This window comes from Lepus europaeus, chromosome 16 (assembly GCF_033115175.1).
Source record: "Lepus europaeus isolate LE1 chromosome 16, mLepTim1.pri, whole genome shotgun sequence".
In the NCBI taxonomy this organism is placed as follows: domain Eukaryota; kingdom Metazoa; phylum Chordata; class Mammalia; order Lagomorpha; family Leporidae; genus Lepus; species Lepus europaeus.
The window spans coordinates 44,950,285-44,976,498 of record NC_084842.1 but is presented as its reverse complement, the minus strand read 5'-3'; the positions used below and the strand labels follow the sequence as shown (position 1 = coordinate 44,976,498).

At 43.5% G+C, this 26,214-nt stretch overlaps 1 protein-coding gene across 4 annotated transcripts in view; it reads left to right on the top strand.

Annotated features, from left to right (window-relative positions):
- Positions 1–25,936, top strand: part of ADRA1A (adrenoceptor alpha 1A) — a 108,646-nt gene extending 82,710 nt beyond the window's left edge. Inside the window, exons 2-3 of one of the 4 annotated variants that reach the window (XR_009868169.1) lie at positions 11,032–15,745; positions 23,262–25,936. Coding sequence is in view for 3 of the 4 variants with exons in the window: in XM_062212681.1 (XP_062068665.1) it covers positions 11,032–11,549 (518 nt within the window). In the remaining variant the exon portion in view is untranslated. Of the gene's footprint in view, positions 1–11,031; positions 17,436–23,261 lie in introns of those variants that run through there. The other 3 variants (XM_062212682.1, XM_062212683.1, XM_062212681.1) reach the window with 3 other exon arrangements.
- Positions 25,937–26,214: the final 278 nt, after the last annotated feature.

The window sequence follows — 26,214 nt, the reverse complement described above, 5'->3', positions numbered from 1 at the left end:
GCAACCCCAGCCATGCTGTGCCCCACCCAGAAGAGTAAACTCTATTCCTGAGCAGTGGCACTCTCTCTTGGTGGGCTTCAGAGCGCTGTCTGAGCCTCAAGGCAGGTGCCTCTCATGATGATAGCCCTTGGGGTTCTTTTCCCAGCCCTTTTTCTATTCTTCCTCCAAGCTGCTGTGGAAACCCTCAGGACACAGTTCAGGGTGTCCTCCCCCTACCCCTTCCCAATTCCTTGGGTTCCCCTTCCTTCCACACCCTGCCCTTTCCCTCTTGATCATGTTTTTATAAGGTGTTCCTTCATCATCTTGTACATTAGATTGTTTTCCATGGCTATAACAAAATACCTGAGGCTGCGTACTTGTGAAAACAAAACAAAACAAAAAAACAGGTTGTGGCTGGTGCTGTGGTACAGCAGGTTAAAACTCTGGCCTACAGCACCTGCATCCCATAGGGGCACCAGTTTGAGTCCCAGCTGCTACTCTTCTGATCCAGCTCCCTGCTAATGTGCCTGGGAAAGCAGTGGAAGATGACCCAAATCCTTGGACCCCTGCACCCACACGGGTGACCTGGAAGAAGTTCCTGGCTCCTAGCTTCGGATTGGCTCAGCTCTGGCCATTGTGGCCATTTGGGAAGCGAACAAGTGGATGGAAGACCTCTCCCTCTGTCTCTACCTCTCTCTGTAACTCTTTCAAATAAAAAAATAAATCTTTTTTTTTTAAGAAGAAAACAGGCTTATCTAGCTCACAATTTTGGAGCCTGAACATCTAAACAGTGAGATGCCAGCTCTCACAATCTCACCCCACCCCTAGCTGCATCGTGGTGGAGCATGAACAAGAAAGAGATATCAGCTGGAAAGATACAAATCCTGAGAGGGAGGAGGGACCAGTTGTGATCTTTTAGAACAACCCACTCTCATGGGAGCTAACAAATGTCCCGAGAATGACATTAATCCAATTCCAAGGGCAGCCCCTCGTGACCTAGGTACCTTACACCAAGTTCTGTCTCTTAAAGTTTCCTCTACCACCTAACATCACCAAACTGGGGACCAAGAATCCAACACATGAGCCTTGGGGGACAAACCACCTACAAACCAAGCACTCTGCTTGATGTGGGCCTATTTTTCTCTTTTGACTGTCAGTGTACCTAGAAACATACGTGTTTACATATAGGAGCAACGATTGCCTGGTCCAAGCTTTTAACCTTACAGGTGAGGCAACTGAGCCCCAGGAGAGGAAGGTGGCTCACCCAGCCTTAAACCATCATCCCTGCATGCTGGGGTGCTGGGCTTGGGAGTGGAGAAGAAAGATCTTCGGAAGTTGCTTCAAAGGAAAACACGAGTGGGGCTTGGTGGTCAGTTGAAATGTCAGAGGCAAAGGAGGGGGAGGAATCGGAGACACATTCTGCTCTCAGGCAACTGCATATTGAGTCTCAGCTCTGAGCTTGCCTGGCCCCTGTCACTGGAGAGCTCACCATCTGAGCTCTGGAGGATGAGCCAACCAATGGGAAAACGTATTAAGAAACTATAAAGTGCTGATATGCACCATGAGAGACAAAAACCACACTTGTGAGTTTGAGGACGACACTTCTGTAGACTGGGTGATCAGGGAAAGCTTTTGTGTGGAGATGATACAAAGATGTTTCAAATGGAAGACTTGCAAAATAACAGTGACCTTAAAAAAAAGTAGCAAAGTTGGAAAACAAGCCAGTTAATGACGGAGACCCACTTTTTAGAAAGAGCCCAGAAAAGAACATGATGACTTCTTCATTGCTAACTTTTTTCCTGCAACAAATCATCGTTTGTTAGGTAACGGAAGAAAAAATCTGGGAATCTCTAGAGAGTGTTTTGAATTATTGTTTCAACACAAGGAGGTCCACTGGGGGGAATTTTTCAACAAGGGATTAGTTAGCATGACAGGATTCCGAGTTACTCTCTCCTGAGTTACTGTGAGCCTTTAGATCCAACCCATGGACTCTGGCACATGCACTCCCCTTTTCTAGAAGGGAAAATGCTGCTTGGAGCTTTGTGAGCTTGAGACAAACCATCCGGAGAGCTTTGATGCAAGCAGCTTGGACTCATCTGGGGTGATATCCCTGACTCTGCAGTTACCCTTGGCCACCAGAAGAATGCTGTAGACAGTGCTTAATCTGCCACTTGCAGAAGGATGAAGGATGAGAGAATATCTGCCCGAGTGACCTCTTTCCTGGCCTGGCTTGAAAGGAGAACTGGCTCTTCACAATGGGAAACAGGCCATTGTAGCCCCAGTCCCTGCAAAAGGAGACAACACTTCCATCCCGCACCAGGCAGGCCTCCTGTGTATACACCCAGCACACAGTGTGCACTTTCCCCATCCTCACTGCATCTTCCTATGCCTCCACTCCTTGCCTTGCCTGTTTATTGTTCATGCTTCCTTCCAGAAAGGTCAGAAAAGACTTAACATGCTCCTTCCAGGGAGCAACTCCTTAACTTTATTCAGAAATGAGGACTGTGCAATTTTAAGGCCTGTTTAAATATAGGAAGAAAAGATAAAGACAAGATTCCTTCCAAAGAGGCACTGAAGAAACATCGAAGAAGCATCTCCTTGCCCCATTTGTGAGCTTGATGCTCCCAAGAGGACATGCTGGCTACATGAGGTGCACCACCCAGAGGTACACTTGGTCCTCACAGGCTGGGATCCAGACTTAGCCATCTTTGCAGTCACCAAAGACCACTGAAGCTGACAGAAGCTGAAGGCGTCCTTTCAAGAAAATGTATCTATATTTACACAGACCTATATTTCATTTCACAGGTAGTCTGCCCATGAACCTTGGGTTGGGAGCTTGGTGTTCCAGTCAATGGCTACTCTGCCTAGAATTCTTAGAGACTTCTGGCCACCATTCCAAGTAGCTATCTTAAAGATTCCTGCTTGGCTGAGAATTGTCCAAGGGTGGCCCTGCATGAACCCCAGGAAGACTCAGGCAAGCCACTGTGACACAGCCAAACCAGCAACTCAGCACAAAGGCATCTGGTAGAATCTCGGAGGATAAGAAGCTTGGGTCTGTTTTCATGCTATGACTCCTACAGCTTTTCTATGGGGTCTAGCTGGATGGCACAGCATTTTCTTACTGGTAAGAGGGTGCCAGACCAGCATTGCGGCATACTGGGTAAAGCAGCTGGCACTCCACTTCTGACCCAGCTCCTCGCTAGTGACCTGGGCAAAGCAGCAAAAGATGCCCGAACTGTTTGGGTTCTTGCCACCCACATGGGAGACCCAGATGAGGTTCTTGGCTCCTGGTTTTGTCCTGGCCCAGTGCTGGCTGTTGTGGCCATCTAGGGAATGAACCAGCAAATAGTAGATCTCTGTGTGTGTGTGTGTGTGTGTCAGTCTGTCTGTCTCTCCCTCTCCCTCTCTGTAACTCTTTCAAAAAAAAAAAGTTACAACTAGTCCAGTCTGAATGTTGCTTGGTACTGGAGCTTATTGGCCTTGGGAACTGGCTGCCTAGTTGTGTGACACCTTGTTTCTCTCCTCTATTCATTGGATGTGTACCACTCCAATCAGAGAAACCCCTGGCTAGACAATAAGAAGCAGTTAGCAGTTATTTTCCCCTATGGTCATATAATATTAGCTTCTCTTTTGGAGACCACATTCTTTATAAAAACTGGGGTCATTAAATCAAATTTTGGGGGTTTTTTGGACACACTTCTGACAAGCCCTTCAGAACAGTATATCCTGACTTTGCAAGGCAAGGAGCTACTGATGATGCTTACTTTCTCCCTCCTTTCCCATTAACTCTCTGAAACCCCTACTCATAAAGCGAAAGCTGGACATGTCACCATTCACATCTCTGTGCCATCATAGGATTATGTGGCATCCAAAGATCAAGAGCAGAAATGAGTAAAATGGAGCAAAGTCTGTGTCTAGTCATGACTTGGCATCAAAGCAGTGATTTTGGGAAACCACGCCATTTGCAGTAAAATCACTCCCTTTGATAAATGCCTCCTTCTTCTGTAAAGTAGAGGTTAATGACCACAAAGTTCAATTTTAACATTCTCTGAACCCAGTTTACTAGGGTTCATCATAGCCCAGTAACTTCCAAGTTGTCATTAGGATGTCAAGTTTTCAGGTAGGTAAAGTAAAGCCCAGAAACTATGACATTAGTAGCAGGAAGACCAACTCATAAATTCCTTCTTCTATACTGAGTGCCATGGTTTGGATGTGGTTTAACCATGTCCATCAAGGTTATGTTGTGACTGGAAGCTTGGTCCTCAGGATAGTGATATTGGAATAGAGTGGAATCTTTAAGAGGTGTGACCTGTTGGGAGGTCCTTAGGTCATTTGGAGTAGAAGATAATTCTCACACAACTCCTTAATAATTCATATGAGAGAACTTTTCCTGGTTCTGGAAGTGTTCCTTCCTCCCACACATGCTCTGTCATCTACCATCCACCAGGAGCCTGTGCTGTGCCATTTAGACTTTGAACCAGCAGAACCTGTAAGCTAAGTAAATCTCTTTACTTCATAAGTAGGCTGTCTTACATATTTCATGATAGTGACAAAAAGCTAATAATTCTGCCTTTTGTCACCCTGATTCTGAAAGAAACAGTAAATTCAGGAGTAACCCCACAATTACCAAAGCAGGGTTGGAATTCAGGCACTACATTTCTTTTTTTACTATTTTACTTAAGTTATACAAAAATCATATATCTCAAATATGTATATTTAGGAACATAGTTATACTTACCACCCTTCCCTCCCTCCTGCCCACACTCCAACCTTTCTTCCTCCTCCATCTCCCATTCTCACTCTTAATTTTTACAAAGATCTACTTTCAGTTTACTTAATGATTGTATGGTTAACTCTACAATAAGTAAGAGAGTTCAACAAACATTTGAAGAAAAAAATGCTGTTCCTCAACAGAAGACTCGAGGGTTATAAATAATCATCATATCTCTAAATGTCCATTTCATTCCAATACATTACATTTTAGGTACTCTATTAGTTACTTCAGATCAGGGAAAGCATATGTTATCTGTGTTTTTAGGACTGGCTTATTTCACTATGTGTAATGGTTTCCAGTTGCATCCATTTTGTTGCAAAAGACAGGGTTTCATTTTTTTTACAGATGAGTAGTACTCAATAGTGTATATGTACCAAAATTTCTTTATCCAGTCATCAGTTGATAGACATCTGGATTGATTATATATCTTAGCTATTATGAATTGTGCTGCAATGAACATGAGAGTACAAATATATCAAGCACTACATTTCTATTCTCACTGAATTTTGCAGTAAAGTGGAACACTGATGTAGCACGAAGTATACCAACACTTATGGAAAAATGGATTTTTTTCCTGATACTAAGGCATTCAGGGCAACCTTCTCTGTAACTTCATTGTTAAAATATTATTCTAGGGCCGCAAATATATTGGAATGAATCCTAGTGTCCCATAATAAACCTATTTGATGAGCCCCAGACCAAAAATGGAAAGTTAAATGTTTCCAATGAATAGGTCATCAAGTGACAAGACATAGAGGCATCATGAGTTAAAATGAAAATTGAAATCCTTATTTCAATTTGTTCTTGGTGTCTAGAGACCTCAAACCAGAAGTGAGGAGTCTGAATCTCCAAGGATAAGGATGTTGATGACAGTGTTTGGCCATAAAGATTTGCTCTACCCATCTCAGTCTCACCAATTTTAAGATGGTCAGTGTGTTTGGAGGGTTGGAAAAAGACAGAAATTCTACAGCTGACAAAATAGTGGAAGGAAATTCAGTGAAGGGAAGAGTCCCAAGGGTTTGGGGATTTTCCAAGGCCCAAGAATAGACCAAGCAAATTCACATGCAAAGGATGACCTGACCTGTAGGACGAGGTGTTCAGGGAATTAAGCTGGAAGCTGCTGACTCCTGTTGAACTGAGTCTGGGTGGAGATGGGCAAAAAGAAAACATAACTGTGGTGAAAATGTAAATAGTAGCCTATCTATGTGGGCAATCCAGAAGTCAGGCTTTTCCTGTTAAGTATTATGAGAAAAACTACAGTATTAGATACCTACAATACAGCAATGAAACAACAAATACCGAAACATCACCACAGAAGAAAACAGACCTGAACAGAAACAATGGGCAGAAAAAAAAGGGAACAAGAGCACAGGAAGAAGGCGAGGTTAGGGAGAGAGAGAAGGGAGTCTGGTTATCACAGATAGGAAAACCAAGCCACATCGTGCAGCACAACCATGGATAGCACACTTATTGAGTCAGTCAGCCGATCAGTAGGTCAGTTGATCAGGAGGTCACTAACTCATTCAACGCCTTAAAGAGGCCTGTGATGTGCTAGGACCTAAAGCTCCATGAGTGAGCAAAACTGATATGGTTCATGTTCAAATGGAATTTACAATCCAGTGATGGGGTCAGAAGCATCCAGCCTTGACTAGGCTGGTCCAACCCTCATGCTGCATGCCACATTGGGTGGACTGGGAGAAGCATCCTTCAGCTGTCTTCACACTCTACAAAGAATCATCAGTCCTCAGTAAAAATGGATCTGAGAATAAATTGAGGTTGGGGATGGAAATGATGGGGAGTTCAGAGAAGGCAGTGCAGGTGGAAAGGTTTGGGCAGAGAAGTAGATGGCGAGATAAAGGACCTTGGTTGGGACCAACAGCTCTTTTCCAAGCCTGATTCCAGCTCAAGCTCCCTTTCTTAAGACAGGAAAAAAAACGAAGCAAAGGATGAGACCTTAGGTCATGAATAGTGCAAATAAGGAGGGAAACAGTTCTTTGCTGTCTTTCCTCTCCCTATGGAAAGTTCTTGAAGGAAGTACAGTTATAAAATTCCTCTCCTAACCCCAGCCACATATCAGGAACTACCCATTGGGAATCACATGGATCCCCTCCATGGGAAGAAGAATGTTCCAAGCCGAGCAGATGGAGCTCGTGACCTGCTGCTGCTGGAAATGTCAGATTGAGAGTGGGCAAATCTGTGCTAAGCTTAGACACATCTGGGTGCTATCACACAATGGGATAAAACACATGCCGTTGTTAATGGAACGTTCTCTGGTCTGGAAGCATCTCCTACTGATGGTCTGATAAATCGACATCTAGAGATTTGGTTGGATTAACAAGAAAATACCCCAGGAGGAGAAAGACTGGAAACTGGTGTCCAAGTCTTAGTGTAAATTAGTTTTAACCAATGCCTCTTTTCAACTGTTTCTGAGCTGCAGAGGGGAAAAAATGGATGTTTAGACAGAGGTGTGCAGAGTGGGGAAGACCACCATTTGCTTCTGAAGGTATGAATGCAGCAGTAAAACTGGAAGAGAGAACTCAGCTCTGGGTCAGCTAGACCTGGAATTAGGGTAGAGTCCTAGGAAGGAAAGAAGTGATGGGAAGGAGATAATCAAGAGGAAATATTGAATTTTATTAATGCAAAAATTGGGCTCTGTAAACAGAAAGAGAATCCTTGAAGGAACTGTGGGAAACTCCAAGGCTCTTAAATCACTTTATTAGCATTCACAATCATATTTCTTGTATTTTTCCTTTCTTTTAAATTGAAATGCTTCAAAAAGAGAAAATATACTCCCTTCACTAGCTGATTTAGGGAGCAGTGAAATTTCCAAACAAGCTGTTTTTTGGCACGCCCAGCTCATGAACACTTACAGTCATTAAGCATAGGACAAGGCAGAGGCATTCGTGAAGTGCGTTCCTTGAATCACATTGCTGTCACTATTAAGAAGAAATATTGGACACTATATAGGCATCATATTGCAAGATGAGTTTTTTCTGGGATGCGTTGTGTTCACACAAAACCACCTGCCTTGTTAGTATTGACCACTTTCTTACCTCAGAGGTAGTTCAGAGCAGCATCTTTCCAATTCAGTTTCCCCCAGCGACACACTTCATCACCCCATATGTGCCATGCTCTTCCCCAAAAATGCATTATTCTAGTATATGTTGAGATTTCATAGACCCTAAAATCAGACTTTCAAATTTTGAATCCCAATCTTATTAGAAACTATCTGAATAAACTTGACTGTGCTTTTTAACCTCATTAAACAATGGCTTCTTTATTTGTAAAATGACAGTATTGATAAAAGTCAGCTAATGCATAATGTTAGTAAGAATAGCTAAGTTATATGTAAAGTGTTTAGCATGATGCTTAGCCCAAACCATTCAGTGGCTGTCAACTGTATTATAATGATGGGAGGACAAAGTTAATAGCTTTAGAGTTAATGAATAAAATGTTCTCACTTATTGTTTCCTAAGTAAACACTGTTCGTGTGTGTGTGTGTGTGTGTGTGTTCCTTGAGACAGACTGAACCTAGCAAGGAGTGCGCTTCAGTAATTTAAGTGTTCCCATCAACCACTGCACCATTTTGTCTACTTTGAGTCCTGCAGTGTGTGTGTTAGTTGACTCTTTGTCTATATTTATGAGCTTTTCTGACAAGTTTCAGAGCATTCTTTTCCAGAATGGATTTTAAGTGCACTCAGCAGTGTATCAGGACTCTGCTGAATCCAAAGAAAAGTCACAACATTAAAACTATGGGCTGAAATGAAAGAAAAGGATTCTCAAGACCATTAGAGATTATCCATACAACTTGTTCCTGCTTCAGATTCAGATTCTTCAATCTGAGGCCCAAATGGACAATAGGATGGTGCCCAAGACCACTCAGCTTAGCATTCGTAAAACTGGGACTAACAACCTCTGGAAGAAAGAACAGGAGGTTGGGAGTGAAGAAAGAAAAAGGAAGAGGTGAAATGAAGGTCAAGATGCCCTTCCACAGTCTTCCTGAAAGGACTGAAGAGGGATATGTAGGTTTTGTCCTTCATGAAGTACCCTCACTAAGAACCACTGGAAGGACAGCATTGTGGTACAGCGAGTTAAGCCTCCTCTTGAAATGCCAGCAACCCATGCTGCAATGCCAATTCAACTCCCTGTGGCTTTACATCCAATCCAGTTCCCTGTGGATTATGACCCAACTATTTGGGCCCCTGCCTCCCACATGGGAGACCTGGATGGAGTTCCTGGCTCCTGGCTTCAACCTGGTTGTTGCAGCTATGTAGGAGTGAATCAGCAGATGGAAGATATCCCTCTCCCTGTCTCGCTCGCTCTCTCCCTCTCTTCCCCCCTCTCCCTCCCCATCTTTCACTCTCTGTCTGTCACTCTGCCTTTAAAATAAGTAAATATTTAAAAAACAAAGAACTACTAAAAGTCTGGGGAAGAAAAAATAAAGCACACTGGATGAGGTGTTCTGCATCTCTGTACCTATCAATATGTTAGTACTGTAACTCTAAAGTCTGTGACCACCTTTTTAAACATTGCTTTATTTTGGAAATAGAGAAATTGGATAATATAACCCCTAAGGTTGTTGCCACTTTAAGCTTCCACTGTTTTGTGATTCAGCTTCCAAGAATTCTGTGGTAGTTACTGTGCAAGATGTTAAGGACCTCAGAATACTTCCTGACTTGCCAGTCAATGGGTAAGATTTGGGTAGAGAGGGTAGAAGAGGTTATTTAAGACACAACAGCCTAATTTGAGAAGACACAAGCCAATGACTTGGAAAATAATCTGTAGTAAGTCTGGCTGGAATTGAATATTAATAAGCAAAACTGTTAGCTGGCTGGTTAGATCAAGGACTATGGAGGATCCCAAATGTCGTGCAGTTGACAAACCTCTGCAGCCACGGGGAAATATTGAGAAGGGGGATATACTGGCATTATCAGGGGCTAGCACCTGGCTCACTTAGTTAATCCTCCACCTGCAGTGCCGGCATCCCATATGAGCACCAGTTCTAGTCCCAGCTGCTCCTCTTCCAGTCCAGCTCTTTGCTGTGGCCCGGGAGTGCAGTGGCAGTGGAGGATGGCCCAGGTCCTTGCGCCCTGCACCTGCATGGGAGACCAGGAGGAAGCACCTGGCTCCTGGCTTTGGATCTGCAGAGTTCCAGCCATGGTGGCCATTTAGGGGGTGAACCAATGGAAGGAAGACCTTTCTGTCTGTCTCTCTCTCACTGTCTATAACTCTGTCAAATAAATTTTTTTTAAAAAAGGCATTATCGAGAAAAATAGTTGAGGATCGCTGGCCAAAATTTAACAGAGCTGATACTTTGTAAATTTAGGATTCTTATTCAAATATATGGCTCCATTATTCAGAAAGGAAGGGATTCATAAGCATTTAAATAATGTCTATTTAACACTATGTAAGCTGTATATTCAGGTAACTGAATTTTAATATGGGTCATTTGAATGGATTCAACTTGTGGTGAAATTCAGGAAAAACTATTTGCATATGTAAATTCAGTCTATATGTCATGTTTTCATTTTTTTAAGACTTCTCAAAAGCCATCAGATATTATTGTGAGAGCCAATGAAACCTTATCTATTAGACCTGCTTCTATAATTGATGGTTGCTATGGTTTGGATGTGGTTTGTCCCCTAAAGGTTCATGGACTGGAAGCTTAGTCCCCAGTGTGGGGGTATTGAAAAGTGGTGGGACTTGTAAGAGATGGGGTCTAGTAGGCGATTGGGTCATAACCATCCTACTGAAGGGACTAATGTTAGTCTTGTGGAGTGGGTTAGGTCTCACAGGAATAGATTTATTCCCTCAAGAGTAGGATTTTACAAAGCAAGGCCACCCCACAAGTGCTTGGCCTCTTCTGCATCCAGATATTTCCCTTTCAACCTCCCTGACATATTGTGATACAACTCAGGGGGGCCCTCACCAGATGCTATAGCCATGCTGGTTGGGCTTTCCAGCCACTAGAATTGTGAGCCAAATAAACTTTTTTTAATAAAGTACCCAGCTTCATTTTGTTATAGCAACACACATTTAAAAAAAAAAAAAAAACTCAGACAATGGTACTCCCTCAGACCAAGTAACAATGGTCTTTGAGGACGTTGCAAAAAGGTTATATTCACAGGGACTAGTCAGTCAAATGTGAAAAATGCAATTGTATTTGGAATTGTTCGAAATTTTTCAAAGATAGAAAAGATATCTGTTTGCTCGTTTTCATAGCCCATTGGCCTGTTGGCTTGCAAATAATATTTGTAAATCTGTCTGTTTTCTTCTAGGGTCTTTCTTCCCTGATTTCAAGCCCCCGGAAACTGTTTTTAAAATAGTGTTTTGGCTCGGATACCTAAACAGCTGCATCAATCCCATCATATACCCATGCTCCAGTCAAGAGTTCAAAAAGGCCTTTCAGAATGTCTTGAAAATCCAGTGTCTTCGCAGAAAGCAGTCTTCCAAGCATGCCCTGGGCTATACTCTGCATGCCCCCAGCCAGGCCCTGGAGGGGCAGCATAAGGACATGGTGCGCATCCCAGTGGGATCTGGAGAGACCTTCTATAAGATCTCCAAGACGGATGGGGTTTGTGAGTGGAAGTTTTTCTCTTCCATACCCCGTGGATCTGCCAGGATCTCTGTGCCCAAAGACCAATCAGCCTGCACTACAGCCCGGGTGAGAAGTAAAAGCTTTTTGCAGGTCTGCTGCTGTGTAGGGCCCTCAACCCCCAACCCCGGAGAGAACCATCAAGTTCCAACAATTAAGATCCACACCATCTCCCTCAGTGAAAATGGGGAGGAAGTCTAGAGGACAGGAAAGGGCAAAGAACGAGGGAATGATCTTAGTTACCCACCCCTCTTCCTACTCAGAATGCCTGTTCACTTCTCCTGGAAGACAAGATAGGTCTATCAAATGGGGGGACCACCTGGGAAGAGAATGGGGAGGACTCAACTCATCGGGCATCAGGTAGGGCACGAGGAGCTGCCAGTTCTGAGTGATGCCGAACAGCAGTCCCTGCCACTAGTGTACCCTCAGTCATTCTCTGAGCCCACTGTCCACAACTGGCCCTTTCAATGAAAAACACCATGGGAAACAATTTCATACACAATCCAAAGGACTATAAATATAGGATCATGATTTCATCAAGAGTATTTTGAGCATACACTCTAAGTTTGGAGCTATTTCTTGATGGAAGTGCGGGGATTTTATTTTCAGGCTAAACCTACTTGACAGCCACATTTGACATTTATGGAAAACAGTTCTAGAAAGGAAGAGCTATGAGATGATGGCTGATATCCAGGTACATGGTCTTTAGAGCAGGTTTTTAAACTCCACCATTCCCAACGTATCCAGTTTCTCAGTTTGGGTGACAGTTGACAGTGGGATATACTTTGGCTGCTCCTTATTCCCTAAAGATGACAAGGAGGGGCACTTACTATGTCTCCGAATACAATGGTGGCACACTCTCTCCCCTTGAATCTAGAAGGGATGGAATGAACTAGTATAGGAGAAGATGGCTTTTCCCATAGCAAACAATAGTCTTGAGGGTTATTTTTTTCAAGTACTAAGGACAAAAATCTATTCAGCAATTCCAAGATCCGATGAAGGAGGGCTTCTTCTGTAACATTTAAAAATCAAGAGGTTGAGGTGATGTGGGTGCTGATTTTATGCTAAAATACATGCTCCTAGATGATTCCACAGTCTTTTTGACATGGCCTGGAGTGGTTCTTCCTGGCAAATCGCTTACTTTCTCCAGAACTCTGTTATGAAAGCAAAATAGTGCTTCCACTTCTTCTCCCCTGCTTCACTTAATGAATGGGGCTCATCTATGGCATGTCAGCATGATCCTTAGGGTCCAGATATATCCTTCCTGAACTTTGAAAGATACTAATGCTTAGCTTTGTACAAATACTGACTGATCACCAAAGAACTGTTAAAAACAGAAATTTGCAGACAATTTTTGACAGAACTCCATTGATTCTAGCAAAAGATCTAGTAGTCTAGTCACCTCTCCTATCCCCACTTTCTGCAGGGACATGGGAAACATCATCATTTTTGTTCTGCGTTTACCAAATTTTGGGGAAATCTTAATAACTTGGTATTTTGCTAATGATGAACATGGTAACTATGTGTAAAAAACTTAAATATGTCTGTCATTGCACAATAAGAATTTAAAATGGGACTTATGTTTGGGGAATATTTTTGACAAGAATCGCTGGTCTAAAACTGCCAACCATTTCCATGTCTTCTTTCCTCTATTTTGGTAATTTCCTCTAAGAATTTCAAAGAAAATTGTAGTTGCTATTACATGATCTCCAAGGTAAAGATCACGAGCCCATCATCTTTTCCTTTTTCCCTTGCGGAAAAATGATCATTTCCCTAAATCCTTCTAAAGGCAAATCTTTTTTCCATGTTGCAATGGAGGTTACGGCTGCATGTGAATTTGGGGTTTATGGTTGGTTGTATTTGGACCTAGAACATGAATGCTTCTTCTAGAGAATGTCTTGCTAATTGGCTGGATAGAAATTCAGCCTTGTGGTCAATACTTAGATCCTGGCACCTAGCTACTGACTGCAATTTAATACTTTTTTGGTCTCTTTGCATGTCCAATAACAGCTTTACAAGACGTGGGTATTCTATTATAGAGGCAGGCATCTAAAAAGAAGTTGAATGTGCAAGGCTTGCTTCTCTTCTGCCTTAATAGAAAAGATAAGTTTAGTTGTTAAAAGCGATTCTTTCAGGAACTGAATGAAAAAACCACGCTTGACCCAGATCCCCTCTTCAGTGACAAGTGTTTCTGTGTTAGAAAAGATCTTTAAACACCTTTATAGACAAATCTAAATTTTAGATATGGGGAAGTTCAGAGCACCTGAAAGCTAGTGTCCATGCCACTTCTAATTAAAATAAACAACTAGAAAATCTTTCAGTCATCAGATAAAAACCATGACAATTATTTCCATGTAAAATCATTCATAAATAATTTGTTTGTTATACTGTTCTCCAGCCCTTCTCCTTCCAGAGAGGTAAATTTTTAACATGTTTTTCCTTTCCCATAGCATGATATGGGATATAGACACACTGATTTTACAAGAAGTTGATAATGTCACCCAAAACTTCCATGAAATTTCCAGGAGTTGAGTATGTTTTACTCATCCACAAAAATCCCTATACCTTTAAGCATGCCAGAAACCTTTCTAAAATTGTTACAGTTACACAAATGATTGTCGTATTTATACTCACATGTTTACTGCTTTATTAGGAGTTTGAGGAATTTACCCAAAGTAGCAGTGGTTAAAAGGTCTTCTCTAAAAGGAGCTGCTTTGGAATTGTCTCAACATCACAAAAACCAATCTGACATTGTGGGATAGACAAAATTTGAGTTTGTAATTCAGATTTCGTGCATTAAGAGAGATCTTGGACTCTTTATTCAAGAAATTCCCAGGTTTTTGAAAGGGATTTCAGAAAAAAAGTTTACCCACCACTGTTTTCTTCCTTTTGCCTCTATCAGGTCTCATCCAAGACTTCTGTTTGTAACCATGCAGCATGTCTAACACTCTAAAATATTAAACCTTCGACCCTCCTACCACCTGCTTGAATGGGCCCATCTGTGGTACATAATACTTTCTGTTAAATTCTACTGTGTGCCTATCTGCAGGGCATCTCACACCTGTTAACTCTACATCTCATAACAACTCTATTTCTATTTTAGAGATGAAAATGTGAGAGTTGAAAGAGATTACAGATTTGCCCAAGGCCAAGAAGAAGCCACAATTCAAACCTGGGTGTCCCTAACACAAAAACTACATATTTTCCATAGCACCTTTTCCTCGTAAATAGTGAAGAGAAAAGGGCTCCAGTTTGGACTGGGTAATGTTTTGTTTCCTCAAGATTTGCCTCCAAATTGAATTTAGTAAATATGCTATACATCTCCAACCCAGCCAAATCCAAGAGTAGTTCTTCACTGGAAGGGTTGATGTCTACAGTTCTATCAAATATCATCACTTTCTTAGGGGTCAATGGCCCAGAGTGTTATTAAGGCCTTGTAACAATGAATTTTACCAAATTGTGAGAAGATGGGCATTTGACTAAAAACAGCAAGCCAGATGTAGATAAGAAATACATTGATTTTTGGTGTGTTCTAATTATTCATTACCAAGCACTGTTCATCTGAACAGGTTTAGGTAGTTTATCCCTTTTAATAGTAAATGAAGATAAATACAACATCCTTCATATCATTCACCTGTATTTCAACTTTTTTTTGAGTTGGGAAGAGGGGGAAGGATTATAGGAACCGCACAGAGTGTGTCGAGCGAGCCTTTGAGTTTCACAGATCACCTCCACGGGAAAAGGCTGCAGAATGCTGATCTTCAGCAGACAGAGCCCCAGGAAGTCTTTGAAAATGAGGTAGACAGGCCGCTTTACTTGCTCCTGAATTTCCTTGCACAAAAGAAAGCTGTGTGCCCCAAGCATCTTGGCTTCCCCCGTCTTCAAAGCACACCATCACACAGACCTACTGACCCAGGCGGTTTCATGGCTATGGCCTGAGAGTAAGAGCACTGTAGGAGCTATTTGCTCAGGCAGGTAATTGTTCACTGTTTAATCATAGCTACTTACTCACCGCTTGACAAGCATTCTCAATAGCTTCTGGGGCTGGTTCTGCTCCTATCTTCTTGCCAAAAGAGATGCTCCCTCTGAATACTTGTTGACGTAATTAAGGAAAGGGCTCTGTTCATCAGACAGAAGGCAAAATCTTCAAGCAAAAGCCAGGGTGACTAAAAAGAAGGCAAAAGTGATAGTTACTCTGATGGTTACTCTGATCTCTTTTTACACTACTAGGACTTTTAACCATGAAACTCTAGTCGTGCCCAGCTGGACCACTGCACCTGCTCTCTGTCTACAAACTGCTGTGGAGCCGGGCTGAGCCGGGCTGCCATGGTGCCACCTACCCTCAAAAGGCAATGGCAGCAGCAGCCTTCTGGCCCTCCAAAGTCTCTGCAAGATGAGTGAGTAGAGATGACCACTGTGGGCTTGGGCCAGCAAAGCAAGTTAGAATTTCAACGAGGACACCAACCCCTTGCCAGTGCTGCCATCAGCTTGTTTATGCACCCCAGGCCCCAATGTCAAGGGGGTGGGCTCAGAATGGGCCCTATCTGCTCTATGGAGGAAACTGTGACCTCTTCTTTGCTACTGTAACATGGATTATTGCCTTTCCCACCTAAAGAGAAGCTTTGGGGGTGGGGGGAGTGAACTGAGGAGAGAAGAAACTTACCGTAGACATTGCTTGAAGTGGAATGGTTTAGTAATGCTTTTGTGCAACTAATAAGAAACTGCCCTAAACTATTAGACTTATACATTTCAAAAGACAAAATAATTGTCTTTGTCATTGTGGGGCTCAGGAGTTATTAGATTACTTCCCTACCGTTCATATCATAGCCACCTTATTAGCTAGAAATGATTATCACTAAACTGAAGAATACATGCTTCATTAGGGAAAAAAAAATCTAAGCAAATTTACACAGCATTTGAAAAAAAATGTAGGTACTGGTCTATCAAAAAGTCTGAACACTTAGGTACATTCAAATATAAGATAGAAAATCCCAATTGAGTTGAGAATTTCTATTCATTTTTGTAGCACTTCATGCTTATCCATGTATTTTTGCCTATTTCAAGTACCTCCTGTCCAACAAGAAGAGAAGTAAAGGATTATTATCTAGCCTTAGGATTTGAAGAATCCTGGAGAGGGTAAAACTTAAGGATTTGCTTGAATATCTCCTATCCAGCTTCCAAATCTTTTTTCCAGGACACCCCAAATGTCTTCAGGAACCACTTAGACTTTCATATTACACGAATTTGTCTCTGACCAGTAATTTCAGCTCTATTTGCACTTTCTCTCCTTTTTCTCTGAGCAGCACAGGGCCAAGTTCATGTTTGTCTATGCTTCACTCCTTGGCTAAAAGCAAGCCCGTGTAATTCTGTTCTTGTTCCCAAATAGGCAGCCACAGAACCAAGGAAGTAGGCAGGGCAAGAGGCTCTTGATTTGCTCCACAGAGTGACACCTAAGACAAAACCAGCAGTGATTGTCACCTTAAGGTCCTCAGGAACCCAAAGTTCCCAAAGGCAGTTGTGGGAACACTCCTTTTCCCAGTGAGCCTGCAAGTCATTGTGTACACACTGAGCAACAGCAGCAGCAAACTACCTCTCCTGCACCCAGCACTGCACTTGGCATGGAAAACCCAGAGAGGCACAGACAGTCCCCAGCTTATGAACTGGCTGGATTCCAAGTTCATGAGAAGTAGAGAAGTCATGACTGCATTTTTCCAAGAGGCATTATTGTAAATGGGGGAAGGAAAAAGATGTTCCTAGAGGAACCAAAAAATAAAAATCTGTGCAACATACACCTGCAGTTGACAAACCTTTTCTGTAAATGGCTAGATAGTAAATATTTGGGCCTTGTGGCCTATATGGTATCTGTCATGCATTCTTCTTTGCTGCAACTTTGTTGATGAGTAAAGATAATCCTTCAAAATATAGAAGCCATTCTTGGTTAAATAAAATAAACTGTAGGCCAGATTTAGCCATGGGGCGTCCTGCACCATCACTAGCTTGCAATACCTACAACAAATAATGCTAAGCTGTGGCTTTTGATATTCAACGTATGAGCATCTTTATTAAAATGTATGTCATTGACACATCTCCACTTTGCTAAATTGTTCTCGTTTGTGTTCCCAGTCTGCATGAGTGGCTTGATAAAGTGAAAGTTTATACTCAGGGATGGGGCCTGCTCCACAGGTCACTGTGACTTTATGAGTAGGTATCAGAAGAGAGTCAGGGCACATATCCGTTCCTCTGTTATATTCTGTAGAACAGACGGGTCTGCAGAGGCTCAGGTGAGTCCATGGGGTCTTCCAGTTCTTCACCTCATAAGCAAAATTCCCCTAGAACAGTCAGGCTGACTCTGAGAGTAGCACAGCAAATAGATGGCACTTGACTGGGGCCGACTAAAATTCCTCCCAGGCCTTGGCACTCACTGAAAGGTAGACTCCCCAGAGACCTCCAGAATTTGGGGTCCACACTGGTTCCTTGAGGAGGTCTCCTGACCACAGTGCCCTACATCAGACATTTGAGAGCCTGCTTGGAATTCACAATGAGGTACCGAAATGGGCACTCAGTGGGAGGGACATCTTCCAAAAGACAAAAGTAGGATGTTTTCTCCTCCTCCTCTTTCTCCATTGATTCTTTCTTTTCCTATTTTTCCTTAAACTCTGAAATTGTCTAACTAGAATAGAAATGATACTACTCTTGGAAAACAGATTGGGTCTTTTCCTGGGGATGCCAAAGCCATGTTTCCCAGAGCTAACACTTTGTTGGAGGGACTTCCTTCCCCTGCTCTCTACAGTCCTGATAAGCAATGAGGAGGGGGATGGTGTTCTCATCCAGTTTCCAGCACCCAGGACAGGGTGTTCATAGTACAGGGAGTTGCGACTCCATAGCAGGGCTCTGGGGCAGAGCATGGAAAGGTAGTGGGTGTAGAACTTACATGGAAGGACCTAGAAATACTGAGACCATTTAGTAATAACACCACTGCCCACATTGAGAACAAAAAGGAAGGCTGATGTAGGTGGCAGCTTCCCTTTGCTTCTCTTCCCCTTGCCCTTGCTTGATCTTACACCTCCTGATTCCTTTCCTGACGCCATCCTTTCTGTCCATATCCCACCCTCTGCTGCTTGCTACCCTACAAGAACTGAGAGATGCTGAGTAGCTACACTTGCTCCGTATGCAGCTCAGGTGACACGATGATGCTCCCCTGAGCAACTCCCCCACCTTCCTGGATCTGGCCTAACTCGCTGAGCTCTAGCCCTCGCAGCCTGCAGTCAGCCCAGGGCAGGTAATGGGGCCAGCAGGGTGAGGCCATTCTCAAGTCCCTGGTCCACAAGGATTTTTACCCTCTGCTCATGTGGCTGCCTTCCTGCTCTTATCCAGTCAGCTCCAAATGGTGGGCACTGACATGGCACACGGTCACATTTGGGACAAGAGTTGACAGTGAAAGCGATTCCTGTGGTATCTCTGCCACTTCCCATGCTCTGATCGATTGTTCAGAAATCTTTACTGAGTCCTTCAAAGTCACCTCCCCTTCCTTTCCATCCTTGTGGTTTCTTTCCTGTTCCTTCTGCTTCTTGGGAATGCTTTAAGGGTTTCAGGGCCTTGATTAATCCCATACATAAACAGGGTTTCATATTAGCACTGAGCAAGGATTCATCTATCAGGAGGTGTGCCCTAGGCAAGACTGTCAACTATGCAGAGTGTTCTTTCTTTTCAGGGGCTCTGCTCCTTGGCCTTGTCCCCACCAAGCCCTCTGCTACTGGACTATGACCTTTCTTCCTCATTCTCTCCTTTGTGCACAGACAAAATGTGTCCATCATTCTTTTCCCAGATCAGAAATTCAAACTCAGACCCCCCTGATCTTCCCAATCCCTCTCCAAATTCTTATAACAATTGTCGATAAAGTGCATTTGGGGACTAATTACATGCATTATTGTGATACTTCTGTTGCTTTTAAAATCCATGTATATTTAAAGTGTACCTTGTCTACACTTTACTTGTATGGGGTCTGTCTTCTCAGCTACATGAGAGCTTCTGGGGGCAGGGACAGCTGAGGACTGGGACCCCTCATGAACCAGCAAGGAGAGAGGGGAGCAGAGTGGAGCAGGTGGTGGACAAGGGCTAGAAGTTCAGATCCACAATGACTTGGAACTATCAGAGGGTCTTCCCAGGGAGACTCAGGTAATAGCTGATGGCCCTAGGGTTTCTGAAAAGGCACAGTCGTATCTAATTAGTGCTACACAGCACAACACTGGGGAATCCAATGTTGCCGTCTTGAGTCAGGTGGGTGTGTGGTCACCCCTGAGACACCTGCAGCCAGGAGAGCACAGCCCCATCACTGAGGACAGGTGAAACAGAACAAGATGTGATCAAGAACCCGCAGAGCCCAATCCCAGGAACCTGGACACTGAGGACAACAGGGGAACCCTAAGGTCATTCCAGGGCTTCCATCCCAGCCGTAGACTGAGGGTACTTCAATGTTATCTGCCTGCACAAGGACTGGAAAATGGTACCAATGAGCCTTTGAATAGCTTCTGAGCAGCTTTCTTCTACTCTGTTTCATAGCCTGAGAAGAGAAGAAAGGAAGCTATATTGATGTGATTTGATATAAGGATATACACAACTAAATGCTAAAGGGCATTTTAATTCAGATCTCCTGAAGACCACCTCCCACCCTAATTGCATAATCCCTCAATGACTACGAAGTGCAGTGCCGCTGTCCGTGCTGTATGGTCTCAAAGCACCTTGACCTGTGCACCTTGCTTCTCTTGTGAAATTCTATCTCATTTCTCTTTCATCAGCTCATCCAAGTTCCTTATGATAGCCAAATTTATTGCACTGCATCAGGATTGGCTTGAATGGTGGTTCCCTGACTGACATAGAGTGATGTTTTCTCTTCTGCCCTGGTTCTCGCTGAGTAGCAAAGAGCATTTATCCTCATTTGGAGTAACCCAGACAGCTCTAACTGAGTAGTGTCTTCTGCCATGCTTTCTGAACAACGCGATGCTGCTTTTTTTCCTTCTGCCCCTGCCCCTTCCCTGAGGACTCGCAGATTGAAAGGGTTTCTGGTTTCACAATATCAATCACAATGGAACATGCTTGTTGTCTAGAGCAATGTGACTGCCCAGCCTCAGTCCAACCTAAAAACTAGAGGGGAGAAATCACATGAGAAGGCAGGACCTACAAAAGTAGTCAGTGATTCCAGGCCAAAAGCCATCTGAAAGCAAATTTGAATGAGTGTAGCAATGGTTTATTGATTTCTCTTCTAAAATAAATTATCTTTCTTCCCCCACCATGGTCTGCGTTCCTTTTGCTAAACCCAGCCTTATCTTTCATAATGAAAAGATTTTGTCTTGGCAGCTTGGCTAATGCAAGTCTCAGGGGTTGGGCGCCCTGTGGCCCATTCATCAAAAGCTGAACATCAGGATGAGGACTTTGTGCTCCACAGTGCCTGCCCCTCCCCTGCTCCAGTGTCTTACCAGAGGTGACAGAGATTGTAAAGGGCAGAGAAGGAGAGGACATTGATGAATGGACAGGCAAATGAGCAGCTTTGAGCTACAAATAAGGATGCCTAAATTAAACCAGATGAGTCAGAAGTCTAATAAAAAGTATGCCTGTGAAATATTTTTAAGAGCAAAACACACAAGTACTATAAACATTTAATAAAAATTTATTGTTCATTTCCTACATTTTTTAAAGAGTGAAACACTCTTAAAGAGTGAAACATTTATTAAGGAGTAATTGGATAAAAAAATGAGGCCCCGTGTTTGCTGTCACCTCCCTCTCCAGCAGCTTGCCTGGCTCCTGCTTTCCTGTGCTGAACATGACAGTAACCCTGATACCTAAACTTCAAGCGAGAGCTGACTCTCAGCAACACGGCCTCAGCGTTGAAAGCCTGAATGAAAACAAGCTTTCCCCATCGGATCTGAAGGAGGACAGCTCTTTCTGTCTCTGGGTATCACAAGCCACAAGCAGTACACTTTGCAGTATTACCACACTTATTTAACCTGATCTTGCAGGCAACACCATTCGTTTCCTTCCTACCATGCATCCCTATTGAATTGTACAGAGATGAGGACTAACTGGCAAAAAATACTACTTTCAAAGCAACTACCATATACCAAGCCCTTTGCACACTCTGGTATGGTAAAGTGTAAGATTTTACAGTCACGTTGCAAAGGAAATAATTTCACAGAGAACCAATTCAACCACATGGGTATGAGAAGAGGAGACGGGATAAGGTCTGTGGAAAGTTCAGGAAAAAGAGAAAGGCTGGGAAAAGTTGAGCTTACACAGAGCTTATCTTGGAGTTCTCTTGTGCCCACCTCTTGACTTCCTGACCTCTCTGGACCCACGTCCTCAACTGTGAAATAGGGTGAGCAGATGGAAGGGTATCCACAAAAATGCTGCATGAGCTGATAAAGCATGACATCACATAGGCCCATAATTCATGCCAGCAGTCTTTCCCCATCTCTACTTCGCCTCCCAAATTCTAACTAAATGAGACTTTAACATACATTGGGTTTTGGCCGGCGCCGCGGCTCACTAGGCTAATCCTCCGCCTTGCGGCACCGGCACACCGGGTTCTAGTCCCGGTCGGGGCACCGATCCTGTCCCGGTTGCCCCTCTTCCAGGCCAGCTCTCTGCTGTGGCCAGGGAGTGCAGTGGAGGATGGCCCAAGTGCTTGGGCCCTGCACCCCATGGGAGACCAGGAGAAGCACCTGGCTCCTGCCATCGGATCAGCATGGTGCGCTGGCCACAGCGTGCCTACCACGGCGGCCATTGGAGGGTGACCAACGGCAAAAGGAAGACCTTTCTCTCTGTCTCTCTCTCACTGTCCACTCTGCCTGTCAAAAATAAAAAATAAAAATAAAAAAAAGCATACGTTAGGTTTTATATTTCCAGGAGCTGGCCATCACCCACTGAAGACACTAGTTTTTCCTTCGCTAGAAAGGAAGTCACCCAAGCAAGTGCTGCACCACAGCTTGGGTGCTGTCATCCTAAACTCAGGTGCTAAGTGCCAACCCCCAGCTCTCAGCCACTCACACTGGGAAGTTTTGTTTTAGTTTTTAAACACAAGACGCACTCTACTCCTTTGAATGCTTCCACCACGTCCCCATAGTCAGCCTAGAGCAAGAATACCCACTGCCTATGTCTGTCATCTTCCTCACAGCGGCTATTTGAATAGGAAATACTTTGATTTACCATAGTTACTCTAAGAAAGCTACTTCCTAAAACACAGTCACTATGTGAAAGGGGAGCACGAATGCTGATACAGCTGAGTCTATGCAGAAGGGAAATCATTTTTGACCACTGAGAGAAGGCACAGGATTTGAAGCAAAGCTTGAGTTTAAAATCTTCCAGGGACATAGGGCTGAGCAGTGCTTGGCAACTGTCAGAAGTAAATGTTTACAAGACAAAACAGTAAATCCCCAATCATGGACAGACGCAGTTTTGACTTCAGTGGGAATTGAAATCCATAGCCTGGGAGCTCCAGGACATGATCCCAGTTCTAATTTCAGGTCTGCCCATCAGAGTCTAGGCATTTCTGTGGACTCTGTCAGTGGCCACCAGGAACCTTCTGGGCATGCCTTGACAGGACAGTCCATCCTACAAACTCAGCTCCCCACGACTCAGCCTGACGCAGGCAGACAGCCATCCTCCAAGGCTGGATCTGGCAGGGGCTGGCCACCTGCTTCCTGCCAAATGGACTCTCATGACTCGGAATCTCAAACTTGCTCCAAACACAGAGGAAAGTTCACTTTCAGGGATGAGGCTCTTGGCGCAACTCTGATTCTTATAAACACAGCCTCTTGCTATTTCAGTCTTCTGGGTTTTGAGATACCGCTGCTGAGGGTGGGAAGAGTGAACGGGTTGGTGTTGGCCCAAATTAAAATGAAGAGTTTTCTGTTCTTTCAGTGCTTGGAGAAAGAAAACTAAGAGCATCAACTTGCAGGGAGCAGAATGTGATGGGCCTGGCTAATGGGGAAATAAGTATGGGTCTCCGTGTAAGAAGAACCAGCTCCTTCAAGGTCTGAACTTGTCCAAATGTATACATTGGGTTTGGAGTAATAAGTCTTACTCTACACAAGGATGAAACTTCAATCATGTTGATGCATGATGCAAAGTATATTAATTATTATATTATTGGTTAAAGGTCAACCTACCTTGTTTCTTAAGGGGAAGTATTCCCTTTGCAAGAAACCAGTTTCCTGTCCACTGCTGCCCTTACCATCATTCAGTGAAGTGGGTACAGCCCACTCACCCTCCCTGCTGCCCTATCTTTTGAGTCCACCTCAGGAGCCAGAGTCTTGCTTGATGTATGGATTTGCTTCTTTATCAAGCATTCATCTTGGGCACAAATCTATTATATTACTGTTGCCATTGCTGAAATAACAATAACTCAAGAAGTGACTGTGAATTCAAAGAGAAAGAAGAATATTGATCTGGGGACAAAGCCCATGTTTTTTAAGTTGGCATAATACAGCTGCCACCCATTGCATTTTTAAGAGTTAAACCCTAAATTTGTCTGGTTTCCCTCAAAGTCTAGCACATCCATAGATGTAGAGGAAACCAAACTGCAGAACAAATCACCTTCTTCCAAAGGATGCTGCCGTTGCACCTGCTACTCTCTCAATCATTCATCCATTCTGTAATTTGCAGTGAGGGGGTGGAGAGTAACAATAGTGGAGATGCATCCTTGCCCTCATAGCACCTGTGTTCTGCGGGGGTACAGGCAAGTCAACAAGCCTTCTAATGCGCTTATTCACAGGGTGCCATGGGGGCACCAGGGCACCCCACACCCAGTCTCAGAATCCGCCTTTTCAAAAATAATAACCTCTATGTGGGAACCTGGAAGATAAAATGGAGTGGGGAACAGAAACAGTTGTTCCAGGAAAAGGATTACTAAATCTGTGCAGAGACCGAGGGACTGGTGAACCTCGGGCATTTGTTGGGGATGACCCTCCTCCACTGTGTCAGGATGCATGGAAAACCGGGCTTACTGATCATGGCTGCACCTGCCTCCAGGCCACAACTGCTTGGCTCCCCTATTTTTTTTTTAAGGCTTGGAGGAAGTCACGGGAAGAGCCAGGACGTGGTGAGTCCAGGGGCTTTCCCAACAGAGCTACCATGTTTGGCTTGGCTGGAAATCACAAGGCCTTGGTTTCCCACTTATCTGATTCTCTTTGTTCTCAAGGCTTAGCACGGGATTACAATGATGACTAAACATAAGAAAAAAAACCTATTTCTCATTGTGCAAATAAACATTTGTTCAAACATGAGGCGGCTAATCCATAAAAATAAGCAAACGCCTTGGATGTTTTAGCAAGCAAATTGTATACAAAGGCAATTCAGTGTTACTAAAAACTGAGGAGTTATTTGTAATAAGAAAACACTGTACAGTATGTTTTTAAAGAAAGAGAGGATTTCTCCTCCAAAAACAAAAAAGCAGAAAACAATCAGGTCCCCAGCACACCCCAAAGGCGGGTTTCCACCTCATCCTGGGAAAGAGGTCATCATACGCTGTATCCGGGCACGTGACAGCCAAGCGTGCCTGGAAGCTTGTCACAAGCCAAACGTAGCAGGAGTGGTGGGAGACACAGAAGCAAACATAAAGGACTTGCAGCTGCCCCCTTGCAATCAAGGAGTAATCAGGAAGAACTCAACTTGGTGGGGCTCAGGAAAACAATTTGGAGGTACATTTTTGCCTGTGAAGTTAAAACTCTCTTTCAGTAAATAAAGCCGGTGCCATTTAAACATGAACCCCATGACATTTCCTGGCTTGCTGCCGCGTTTCTGCTTGTCTCTGCGTTAGATCTGCTCAAAATACAAACACGGCATTTCCACGTTGCCAGAGAAGTGAGTGCGGGCCGCCTGGCTGACCTCAGTGCTTTGGTTTTCCTTTAGTCTTTACAATTGGTGTGGCACATAAGCTCCTGTAAGGTGCGATTTCTAACGCAAAGTGCTTGTCAAGCACACCTACCTGCTCCAGGTTTGGGCTTTGGTCTGCTGAGCTGACGATCTCGTTACCTTTCCTTCCATGTTCCAAACAAGTTTTCAAAAGAATTCCTGTGAATCATGCTGAGTGTTAGGTAGGTATGCTACAGGGATATTCCCCCTCCTATACCAGATTAATATGTTTATGTGTGTGAATTGTTATACTTGAATTATTGGCAGCATTTCGTATGGTTGCATATATATGATGTCTGGGCTGACTACAATGGCTTCAAAGTATTTAATTCCTTTTAAATGAACTCAATATCCTTGGAATGTGCTATTTAAGTGTTTCTGAATTTTCTACACCCCCTTTTTACAGGTCTGTTTGTTTATGCTGTGATGTAGTGAACAATCATGTTAGTTTGATGTTTTTGTTTTTTAGGAAAATGAATGTACATATGACTAAGCAGATGAATAAGTTATTAAAAAATATAGACTTCATGGATCATGCTTAATGTTAAAAAATGAATTTATTTTATTTGTTTAATAAAGTTATTGTTCAAATGATAGCAATTTACTTTGTCCTTATAAATACGAATGCCATATATTTAAGTGTTGTTCAATATCGATGTATGTTCTCTAATAAAACATTTTAAACTTCTTTCTTTAAACACACAATGCCTTAGTTCTTCAGTCTTGATGTGTTGTTAATAATATTTCTGTTGAGAGGGGTGGCGCTGTGGCATAGTAGGCTAAGTCTCTGCCTGAGGCACTGTCATCCCATACAGGCACCGATTCAAGTCCCAGCTGCCCCTCTTCTGATCCAGCTCTCTGCTATGGCCTGAGAAAGCAATGGAAGGCGGCCCAAGTCCTCGGGCCCCTGCACCCATGTGGGAGACCTGGAAGACGCTTCTGGCTCCTGGCTTCAGATTGG